The following is a 12,156-nucleotide window of genomic DNA, read 5'->3' as shown; positions in this document are numbered from 1 at the left end:
CTCCAGAATCCCATATACTGCTAAAAAGGGAATGAGGTCTTTGAAGACAATACGCAAGTCATCATCCCCCTTAGATTTAAAGGGTAATTATCAAATACTTGGATTGCTCAGGTAGCGGAGGGAATATTTCAGCTCTTTGGATATTTTTCATTTGCATCTTGATCACATGCCAGACGTCTTCAATGTCACATTCGTTAGAAACCATATTCTGCCTTTCAAGCAGAGTCCTGAACAAGGGGTGATGTGGAATTGCACTCTGGCAGGAGTAGTTTCCACGTAGGGCAGCTGCTGCTCAAGCCCTGCTCAGCTCTTGGTCATCGTTCATGGGGAACGGCAGGTCCTTGCTCCCCCCATTTTTAGGGATGCTGGCTACCATATATTTTCAGGTTCACAGAACTTTTTAGGCTAAAGAGAACCATTTTTGCTAAAGAGAGAAGCCTCAGGCAAGAGCAGACATTTTATATTTTGTCTGCTTTTTTTGCGCTGGTGCAAGACTGCCCTGTAGAGGATTAGTGATGTCTGGATTGAGAACTTTTTATTTAATATCACACTTCCCCATAGCGGGGAAAAAGAAACCAATGAAGGACTGAAAGACCCAGGTCATCCAGCCTGAATACCTGGGGCTTCCCGATCCGCTAGTCCCCTGGAGCGCAAAGCTATGGAAATGAATAATCCGTGTGAGAAAACTGTTATTTGCCATCCTCTGTTTTATCCAACAAGTTCTCCTGAAGGTTTTCCAGAAACTCTTCTTTTTCTTTCCCTCCCTGGTTCAAAAGCAGGGAGCCCCAAATCAAAATGCTGGTCCCAAGGGGTGTCTGCAGAATCATGGGATTTGTCAAGGCCATAAGGGAAATTAATTTCTTTTCATCATCTGCTGATGGATGAAAGTGTCATTTGCAGGGAAAGCTCCAAGCTGGCATTGGTGAGAGCATCACACAGAATGGTTGCATTCATGCTGAGCAGCTCTGGAGCTCTCATCATCAAATCGGGCCTCCATGTTCTCCGATACCTGACATAATTTGTGAATAATGAATAGGGCCACGTCCCTAATGATCTCCAGGTGTGATTTAACCTGGATTAAGCCTTCCAAATACTGTACTTAGCTCTTGCAAGGTCATTTCACTTCTAATAAGTACTGGTTTGCACATGCTCAGCTGTGTTCTTGTCCTTTAATGCAGTATCTGACAGATGGTAGCAAAATATTCCTTTTATAATGAAACCTGCTGAAGGAGACTGCTTAGGGCCTCAGAAAATTTAATTTGCCAAATAAAGGATGGTCTCCAGGAAAGAAAGGAAATACTGTAATGTAGGATATATTAAATAATTTTCCTCAGGCATCTGGTGATCCGTAGCTTTTTCTCATGTCAGAGAGGTGACCTAACTGTTTGTTCCCAATTAGCTGTTGCCCCATTCACCTTTGCGCTCTTAAAAGTCTTGCTTCTGTGGGTTGGCATGAGTAGTGCCTCTAAAAAAGTGCAAATTTACTGCATGAGGATTTGTTGTAGAGGCTTCATAGGTACCAGATTTGTATCTGCAGTGTGTAGTCAGATACTTACGGTTTTCATATACACTATAATTAGCCCGGTTTCTGGGTGAATTTCACACTCATTTTTTAGACACAATTATACTCATTTCTCTTAAATCACTATTAATTCTTAGCAGCATTGCTACTGAGTCCTTTATGTGGCCATGCACAGCCTGGATTTTCTCTGTGCAAGCTTATTTTGGCAGCTGAATGCATCAGAGTTGTCTAATTTATCATCTTCTGTGAGGCAGGTAGCTTTGGATGGCAGAAACCTCTCCTTTTCAAACCTACAGGAACCTGCAACCTTCTTCTAAAGCCAGTCTTTTGCTGAGTAGCTATCTTTGCCACTCTTAGTTTCCTCAGGCTCCCCCCTAACCAATTTTTTATTCTTTTATCCTCTGTACCAACACACAGTTAAGGAAGACTTGATGTGGCTTCCTTTAGCATCCATTTACACTGTCCTATAAATCATACAAAATGTTCTGCACAGGCTCAAATCTAGGCATTAAATGAGAATCCATCTGTTCGTTGCTCCCAATGGGAATATAGTTTCTTTCTCTGCATCACTGCTTGACAAAACTTCTAATCCCATCTGAAACTGCTGGTGTGTTGTGTTTGGGGCCTGTTGTATCAAATACACATCTCTCTGCTCTCTCCTTCCCCTCTTAGGAATTGTTATTTTTAGACTGCTTTTCTGTCTCTGATGGAGTCAAAAATTACATCTTAACCTATACAAGCTCTGGTGGCATATGCTGCTCTCCTCTTCCGCTGCAGTATCATGAAATCTGTCATCCAGCTCTATTCTTCTGATCTGTAACCCCCTTGTCATTACTGCCCTCATGGAGAAATTAATGCGAACACTTCTTTAATCTCTGTTTCTGGCCTGGATTTTCTTTCTCTGCTCTTGGATGTCATGGCCAGCAGTAGATGAGTATTTGCATTAGCCTTTGGCTCTATCAGGAGGGGAATCAACGGTACTGGACAATTTAAGGCATACTCCTGCTGCTATAATGTGCCCTGTGTATCACAACACTACAGGAGTGTTAGTATCAAGGTGATGTAGCTGCCAGAGCGCTCAGGCACACCATTATTTTAAGAGGGGATCACTGCAACTCTTGAACTGCAGACTCCCTCCTACCTGTAGGTGTCTAAATCTGTGCTCTAAGTTTCCCTTTGCAGCCAATGAGGAATATAAAATAGGAAGGTCCGATTTATTTCAACCTAAAGAACTGAAATACACGACTAAAAAAAATATTACTTCATTTCTACGGACTAAAAGGGCAGCGAGGGCTGACTAGCTTACATGTACACGACTACAGGTCGATGTGTGGCCAGGAGACATGCCTCAGTTGGCCACTACAACTGGAGCGAACTACAGGTGACTCAACGCATCTCACTCCTCCTTCCCTGGGGGCTAAGGTCTGGCAGAGCCCCCTGTTGCTGGGCGCTAAGGATACACGTATGCGTCTATTCGCTCAAATGCCCTTACTCTTTCTTAGCTGACACATGGCGACGTGTTCCTCTTCACAACGCAAAGGAGCATTTGAACCCGTGATGCATCTGAGCCATCAGGCGCCGCGTATTGGGCGGCTGCTCCTTGGAGCCAGCCTTTAAAGAGCACGGAGTACATGACTGGGGGGTTTGTGTTGGTTGTTTGGGGTTTTTTTAAATTGAGAATGAGGAAGTGCCTGACTTTTTTTACCAGTCTCACAGATTGCGAAGCCTTTAGTCACGTATGGAGGCACATTTGACATATTTTGGAGGTTTTGCCTTTTTTTAGCATGGATTATTCACACCTTAAGAAATGCCCTAGAGCGACCCAAGCCCAGCGTCTCTCTTTTATTGCCAAAAATGCTTGCGAAGAGTTTTGGAGCAAGGCACCACGCTGAATGCATGTTCTAGATGAGCCACATCATTACACCGAATAGTGCGAATTTGCTTGCATTTAAGGCAGCCCAGTCCCGTGCAACCTCCAGCTGCTTACCTTGACTCCCCCATCCAGAACAAAAGCACCATTCCTGAACAGTCCCACCTCATGCCACCGTATCTCCAGCCCTGTGCTCTCTGCCTCTGAGGTTTTGCATGGAACCGCTGAGCATTTCACAGAGCAGATGCAGCAGCGTGAGTCACTGCCTCACCAAGGAACGAGTTCCTGCATATCAGTTGCTCCATGGAAACAGCCCATGTACATGCTTGAATATTGTGCAATGCACTTTGAGGCCACTTACATGCCTCTGAAATAGAGATAATTTGTTTACTTCACATATACCCAGGAGAAGAGCAATCTGTGTCACACAACTACCTGGGTACTTCTGATGGAGCATCTAACGTGAGAGCTTGGCTGAGATTTGGATGGTTCGGGCCACCTAGCTGCAGAAAAAGGAGCTTAAAGCAGGAGCCTTGTGTTTGCCCTTAAGGCTGGCTCTCTTTCAGTCCTTCAAACAAGGTAACTTTATGCAAACCACCTGTTAGGAATGGTCCCTGAAATGTGCCGACCCCCAAAACGTGCCTGGGAATTGTTTGGGACAGGGGCCAACACCGTGCCAGGCACTGGTCAAAGAGTATAACAGGGTAGATGATTGTGCCCTAGTAGCTAGAAACATTGCTAGTGACGGTTGAATTTACTCTTATAGCTGTAGCTGAATGTTTCCATCCATGTTCCCTAGAGGCGGTCTTTGTTTACAGCTTTAATAGCTGAAAAATGTGAGTTTTCTGACCATCCCCACACTTTATGGCACATCTTTCAAGCTGTTATAATGAAGAAGCACTAGAAAAAAGTTACTACTTACTCCACAAGCAAAATTTCTCTTCTTGGCAGCTCTCGGCATAAAGGTACTTCAAAAACTGCCGTAATATTCTGCAAACAAATCAATTATTTATAATTGTCTTGTCTTTAGATGTGAATTAAAGTAATGATTTTTTTTTATAGAGTTGAAAGGAAGCAGACAGCTTTAATTGAAGTAAATGAAATCTACATGACCACCTGTTGTTTTTCTTTTTAACTGTATAGGAAATCAATGTATTGACAGTAGCATTGGTCAACCAAGACAGAGAAAAAAATTCAGAGAAACGAAGCCCAGGTCTAAAATCAGAGAAAGAGGCACTATTAATAGGTAAGATAACCCCAAAGAAGATTTCTGAGAACAAAATGCCTTTTAACAAGTTTTTGTTTTGCATTTATGTTTACATGCATCTTTGTGCTAATAGAAGTAAAAAAAAAAAAAAGATATTTTTTATTTTTCATCTGTATTCATAATGGCTTTTAGTACGAGAAATCCTAAAATACAGTGAACTTTTCCTTTCTGACAAATTCTGCAGAGTTAAATGAAAGGATTTCAGGTATGAAGAAAATTGCAGGATCTGCATTTAGACTTAGAACATGAATGTATGAAGACTGTATTTACATCAAGATTTAGCAGGCTTGAATTGTCTAACTTGTTATCTGATTATTAGACAAAATGGTGAAGGAGAAGGGGGTGGAAATAATATTAGCAAACTACCAAGCAAAAAATATGTATACTGGATGTATTAAGCAAGCCAGATTTATGCTTTTGACATTAGGTGAGGGAATTAGCGATATGAATATTTATAAAGAATACCACAAGGACTGTCGTATCCCTTACCTAGAATAAAATCGTTAAAATAAACTCTTAAAGAGCGCCTAAATGCTAAAGCTTATAGAGAGTGGGCCAGCTAACTGGTTCCCAGCATTTCGCCACACAGAAATGCTGACCGTCCCCATGCGACCCTTGGAGGGAACGTGCCCCATTTATATCCAGGCATGTTTTGCATTTTGGTTTCAGTGGGGCAGGTTTTCGTGGAGCCTAAATGTGCATGGTCCAAAGTGTTCCCCGTGGTTGCCATTCGCAGGGATGCTGACCTGAAAGACCAGGTTTCATTTCTTTGGCTTGGTCTTTTCACAAAAGCAGCGGTATCCCGGTAGGTGATAGTTCTACAACTACCTTAATTTGTTTAAATGCAACTCATTTGCATCTGCTAAGCACCGGGAAAGTTGCTGGTTTATTGCTGGGGCACGGATTCAGACAGTTCAGACCAAAAAGGTCATTTAGAAGTGAAGAATGTATTTAAATGTTTAAAGGGCTTAGTACACAAACTTCCTGTAACTGGTGAGATGTGGAACAGTGGGATGTACAGAAACGTATAAATTGATTTGATTTTCCTTGTTACAATGAAATTTAGAACTTTTAATTGCAATGGACAGCATTTGATCTGTTCAAAGATAACCTCTGTTGGAAGGGTAGCAAGGATAGATTTTAACAACAGTATAACAACCTTTTTTTTCTAGGTCACTCATTATTTGACTGTAACAACTGGTGGCAGTGTCCCAAAGTGGGTCCCACCCACCAGCTGTCCAGTGGCACACTCAGATAAACAGTGTAATCTCAGTCCAGATATTACCGGTCCTAATACCCACACAACTGGCTCATCGTTACAGTTCAAAGGGAAAAGATTACTCAAGATGGATTTCATGTTATCTCTTCCTCTGAGGCATGTTCAGGTGTGGCAAGGGAAAAAAGGGCCTTGCTTCCATCCATTCACTAAGTTTGGCTATTTTTTACACAATTCAATACTGTCTTAGAGGAAAAGAGCATAAAATAAAAGAAAAAAATACTAAAAAGTTATCGTGGAACTCCAGTCAATAACTACAAAATATTTTCAAATGGCTTTTTATTTACATTATATGAAAAAGCTAGCTTTGAACATCCTTAATTGAAAAGCCTTGGGAACAAACATAGCAAATGCAATGCCACTGGTAAAATGTGATTTGAATATAAATTGGATTTCCAGTCAACCCATCCAAGTGTGATGGTCTTGGCTTTTGCTTCAAGAGCTCTTCTCTGTGTGCTCATGGTCACGCACAGCACAAAGGTGGCAACTGCTGCTAGGACTCGCCGTAGTATTAAATTAAGTAGGCGCCCCTCCCTTTGCAGGATCAGAAGTTTGTAAATGCTATTGGAAAAATGAGGGAGGAAAAAAGGTGTTCTTTGCAAAGCCAATCTAAACTGAGTTAAATTTTACTTATCATTTTCAACCATGGCCAGTATTTGGGGAAAAATGAAATCCAAGATTATCCTAATTCATTCAGCATCAAGAAAGCAGTATGGCCTGCAGTACACAAGATACAGTGACCCATTTTTGTCATTTGTAAGCATTTTTAATCCTGGTGTTTATGCTTTAAATATAAGGAACTTCCCCTAGGGTGGTTCAGCTAAGAAACCCATCCAAACAGAGTTGAAAATATTTTCTCTGATTCTTACAGTTCAACTCTCCCCCAACAGTAAGTAACACACATGCCATTTTGTATTTTCACTGTTTGTTTAGAAGAGGAGAAATTGGATAGTGCTTTTAATAGCAATTCTGATGCCCCAAATCTTGTATTTTCTGGTCATCATTATTATGCTGTCACTTGATTTTCACTGCAGAAAAAACCTCTAGACTTAGATCCTGACTCTTCCTAAGCCACTTTTATTCCCACACCTTTTACAACAATCCTGTAAATAACAAGGAAGATAGACAGAACTGGCTTTCTTTTAAGAGAAAGTAAATAAGTAAATATGTCATAAAGGATTTGTGTTTTCTTCAGCAGAAGCAGTTAGGGGTAATACGGATTAAACACTTTTCATAACCAGCATCAGCGTAATTACAAGAAAAAATTGAGGGAGTGAGGTTTCTGACACAATTATATGAAACGTTTTCACAACAGAGCATCCAGTGAAGGGGAAAAAAGCAATAATTTTACCATTACAATATCCACAATTTTATATTGGTAAATCAAGCATAAAATTGGTAGTTGAAATGCTTCCAGCAAGTCTTTGTTTAGAAATTCCTTTATTCATCAGTATATTATCTTGGTCACTTACTTGCTAACTGCTGTCATTCCTGAAGATGAGCTATTGTGTTTACCGTGTTATTATGACTGTATTAAAAATGTGCCATTTTGTTATGTTTATTGGGTTGTGTAAGAAAAATAAGAATCATAATTCATACTGAAAAACCTGCAAGAACAGACTATTCGGAATTATTTTGCTTATTTTAATGATATATTGTCTGAGGTAATTTCAATACTTTGTGTGCGTTTGTTTTTAATACAGGTATCATATCCACATTTCTTCACGTCCACCCTTTTGGAGCCAATATAGAATATCTTTGGTCTTATATGCAGCAGTTGGACTCTAGGGTAAAAAAATTTAATCAAAATCTGTTTTCTCTATAGAAATATTGTATTATTCTTTACTGCAGGTTAAACTCTTCGTGCGTTTCCATTAGAAAGATAATGGGATATGGGGCTTGGGGGTTTGCAGTCTTTATTCATTCGCAAATTACAATGCACGTGCTTGTGTTGAGGTCTTTGCCTCGCGCTGCTTAGCTGTTCTTTGTGACAAGGAAGAGCAGAGCTTTAAATGGCAAAAACTAGCAGCTGGTTTTATGATACATGATCCTGAAATCCAGCTGAGGAGAAAGAAAGCCGATCAAGACGCAGGTGTAGCCATGGCCATGAAACTGTGCAGAGTTTTAGGAGAGATTCCTCGTTCTTCTAAAAGTTGTTAGTCGTAGGTCACACTGAACATGAACTTTCACGAACACGTGAACGGACCATGAAGCATACTCTTCGTCTCCACATGGAAGCGGAGAGGGCGCCTCATAAGGGAATCGGTTGACCCTATTGCTAAATTCAGAGAAGGTGTTGCCAACACAAAAGTGAGGCCAAAACGCCAGAGCGTGCAAAATGTTTTTTAACGCATCCATTCGTACAGTCCATAGCCAGTACGTACCTGTAGGATTCTTTGACTTACTCTTAAATATCTACTGTAGGATGAAATGAAATCAAGCCCTAAAAGGGCCTGTACCTTAAATATCTACTGTAGGATGAAATGAAATCAAGCCCTAAAAGGACATTTACCTCTCCACCGAATATTAAGCCAAGTCAAGGGTGAGAAGCTCAGCTGTGAAATAGCCACCTTTGATCAGATGAATTCTACTCTCAGTGCTAAACAACGGCTCTGCAGGATGCTAGACTGCATGAAATGCTTAGCAGACGCATGGGTCATGCTATGGTCAGCCACAGCTCTGATCCACATCTGCCAGTCCTTCCTCTGGACACGGGGTTGATGGTGCTTGCCCAGATCTTCTTGAAACACAGTCAGGATGGAGCTCTGGTGTGCACCTGGACTTGGAATGTGAGTGGCACTCCTTGGGTGGTGGTCATTAGACGCAACTCCTTCGATCCTGGTAATACTTTGCTCCTGAACACTCCCTCCAGCCGTGCCACCCGTAACCAAGATGACCTTCCAGCTGCTTTGATGGGCTGCTTCATGCTTCTGGAGGATCCTTCCTCTGTTTCTATGAAAAAGTGTATAGCTAAAAGCAGAGGAGATCCTGAGCTAGAAGCCCACTGGAAATAAGACAGGTTGCATGGATGAGTGAGGAAGGATGATGAAGTTCTTAGGCACCATCTTCAGGCCACGGCAGCTCAGATTTGCTAGGGCTTTACAGTCCACTGCTACGCACAAGGGAAAGGAACTAAGGGATGAGGATGGTAGACAGAGGTGAGAAACTGGTGAATTTTAATATTTTTTTTTTTTTAAATCTGATTTTATCAAGACCTGATACATCCAGAGCTTGACACCTACAACCAATCCTCTTCTGCTTCTTTGGTCCCTGCCTCTGCCGCATGTACACCTTCATCTTGTCCCCAGTTCCTGAAGCACCCAGTCTGCCCAATCTCCTCAGTCATCTTTCAAGTCCTTCCTTAACACAGCATTTGGCTGAGGTTCAACTGTTTTTTTCCCCTGGCTGACCCCTCTGTATCTCTTGGGTGACAACAGCAATAATTTTAAAAAACGGCTCCTTGCGCTCCAGCCCTGCTGCTCATGGCTTCTGAAACTTTCTGAGCTCTTCAACTTTCTTCGCTGCTGCAGTCCCTTCTCGTGCACGTCTGTGGGCTCTGTCCTTGACTTTCTACTCACGTGAGTAACGTTTTGGTTTCTGCGAGGCTGTCGGGATCAAACCCTTAACTTGCATACACAGCCTTCATGGAAGGAGCGTTGTCTCCATCATCTCTCCGAGATTCCAACGTATCAGCCCCTGCAGCTACCACTGGACCTCCCTGCTGCATAATGAACGCGAGCTGCAAAAGTTGACCTCGCTGGTTTATTTTGGAAGTAACTGCTTGTAGCAACAAATTACTTTTTAATAGCGCAATCCAGAGATGCAATCTCAGAGATGAATTTCAATTACTTTCCATGGTTAGCCTGTCATTCCTCACCTGAGCAGGAATGATAAGGTCAGCACACCCATGCGGGCTGAGGGCTCGGTATAGAGCTCGGATGCATTACCCAAAGGTAACCAGCTATCCGTTACTGCCATGAGACTACGTAAAAGATGGACCTGATTACTCTGGGGCTTTAGACTGCCTCCAATGCTGATTTTCGGCGCCACCTTTAACAAATCATTTAATCTTTCTGCTGCGCTAGTCTCTTCAGGAAAATAAGAGGTGACAGATATTTTCTCACCTCCCTTGGGTGGAACGAGGTATAATTAGCATATTTTATGTTTATATACTGTTTTAAAAAGAAAACCTTTCACTATGGAAGGTTCTTACTAATACAAATAAGCAGAAGTATCACCATCGCCAGAGAAGCCTATCAAACCATGGAGATACCTGTGGATAACAGGCAGCGCCCATAAATTTCTTTACTGTTCCTTTCATGACCATCACTTTCGACGAAGTAGCAGTAGGATAAAATGGTTCATTTTCCATGATGCTTCATTTCTTGATTTTCTTACTGATCATACCAGAAAGGCTGCCTTTGTGAAAGTGTTTTCTGCAATGAGAGCATCTTTCCCATTAGGAAGGTGACCAGTCATTAAGGTTTCAAAACCATAAAAACATCCTGAGCAATGCCAAGTCAGGAACTTTACTGCTTAGTTATCTGGAGCTGCTGAACTGGGCCAAACTGGGAGAAGATGGCCCCATGGATAGTCAGCCCTAAGTAACAAAAGTAAGCTGATAAAAAAATAGGGGGTTTTGCAAGAGAAAAACTGATGGAGCTGGGAGAAGGCTTCAAGAGCTCATGGGATGAGAAGGAAGAATAAGGTCCCATTTGCTTCCTCCTCCTCACAAGTATACCTGCAACTCTAGTTCTTAGATGGACTTCTGTCCTGGTTTCAGCTGGGATAGCAGTTGTCGTTCTTTTAGTGTGATACCACTTACAAAATCAGAATCGTTCCTGCAAGGAACCTGCACTTGCTTTGGAGTCTGGAAATTCATGTCAGGCTAAGGTTAAAAAAAAAAAAAAAAAAAAAGTGGTTGGTTGTTTTCATTTGGTCTGTATTCCCCCACCGTCAGCCCCCACCCTTATTTCTATTCTCCATATTTCCTCTTTCCAAACTACAGGGTGGCTTTCTTACTTCAATTTTACCTTTTTTCTTTCTCAGATCTCTGCAAATGAGATAGAAATGCTTTTGATGAGACTGCCACGCATGTTTAAACAAGAATTCACTGGTGTAGGAGCAACACTGGAAAAGAGGTGGAAGTTTTGTGCCTTTGAAGGAATTAAAACTATCTGACTGTGACAAGTAATGAAGCTATGCAGAAGAAGAATTCCTAGATCATGGCAGGGTTATAAAGTATTAAAGTAAGAAATCTGGGTTTGGGCACATAGTAGTATGTTTTCAAAGTTATCCAAGCCTAATTTTAGTTACATTTGTGACGTTCTCTTGTGAGTGGAAATGTAGTTGTGCACCAGTTCCTAAAATAAAATAAAACTTAAAAAAAAATTTCAAAATGTGACAGATCTGTTTCCTATGAAAACTGAAGAAAGATACCACAGTCATAATGATTTCAAAATACTACATGTCCTACATCTAAGAAAAGCTCATTGAGCAAACAGTTAAGGAGAAAGATTGCCCGGTTATGGTCGCTAAGCTACAGCGATGTATATGTAATATGTAGTAAAACTCATTAAGTTTCGTTATTGAAAGTTCTTTCTGTTTAGTAAGAAAATTGAGTAATTTTGCAGTGAGGAAAAGCATACCAAAAGAAAACTTGAAGATGTGTCTGAAGTTATTGTATTTTGTAAATTAAGTTATATGCTGTACCAGGGATTTTTGCCTTATTGAAAGAGGCCTGAAAATGTGATTGGAGTCCTCAAGAATGCTTTATCAAGAATATTATTTTTCTAATGTAACTATTCTCCATTACAAGTTCTTTTAACATGGATTGCATATCAATTTTCATAAACGTGTAAATAAGGAGGAAACCAGTGTTACTGTATTGTATTTGGTATGTAACATTCAGGTTTATGCATCAAAATAAATATTCAGTTGCATTACTGTTACAAATTTTATAGCAGATATATTAATTTTTATCAATAAATATGACTTCTACCATATTGTTTGTACAAGTTTTTCTTCTGATGTTTTTGAATTTTTATCAATCTAGCAAGAGTCTTCTGGCACTTATCTTTCCCCTACCTAAACTATTAATTGCAGATAACGTGGTTATATTAATTAGGAATCAAAAAAGAGCTTGCAGTATTAGCTAAGATTGGTAGAAGAAGTACCAGCCCGTACCTTTGTTTAGCTGAACAGAGTTCATTTGTTTTTTT

The 12,156-nt window shown here is 40.8% G+C and overlaps 1 protein-coding gene across 8 annotated transcripts in view; it reads left to right on the top strand.

The window, feature by feature from the left end:
• ENOX1 (ecto-NOX disulfide-thiol exchanger 1) overlaps nt 1-11,895 on the top strand; it is a 378,564-nt gene extending 366,669 nt beyond the window's left edge. For all 8 annotated transcript variants that reach the window (XM_049815788.1, XM_049815782.1, XM_049815789.1 and 5 more), the window contains 3 exons: nt 4,536-4,638; nt 7,639-7,724; nt 10,985-11,895. In XM_049815788.1, the coding sequence (XP_049671745.1) occupies nt 4,536-4,638; nt 7,639-7,724; nt 10,985-11,116 (321 nt within the window). In that variant the 3' untranslated portion in view covers nt 11,117-11,895. The remainder of the gene's footprint in view (nt 1-4,535; nt 4,639-7,638; nt 7,725-10,984) is intronic.
• Nucleotides 11,896-12,156: the final 261 nt, after the last annotated feature.

The sequence above is a fragment of the Accipiter gentilis genome, chromosome 13, assembly GCF_929443795.1.
Source record: "Accipiter gentilis chromosome 13, bAccGen1.1, whole genome shotgun sequence".
In the NCBI taxonomy this organism is placed as follows: domain Eukaryota; kingdom Metazoa; phylum Chordata; class Aves; order Accipitriformes; family Accipitridae; genus Astur; species Astur gentilis.
The sequence above is the reverse complement of the archived record's forward strand: the minus strand, read 5'-3'. Positions and strand labels throughout refer to the sequence as shown.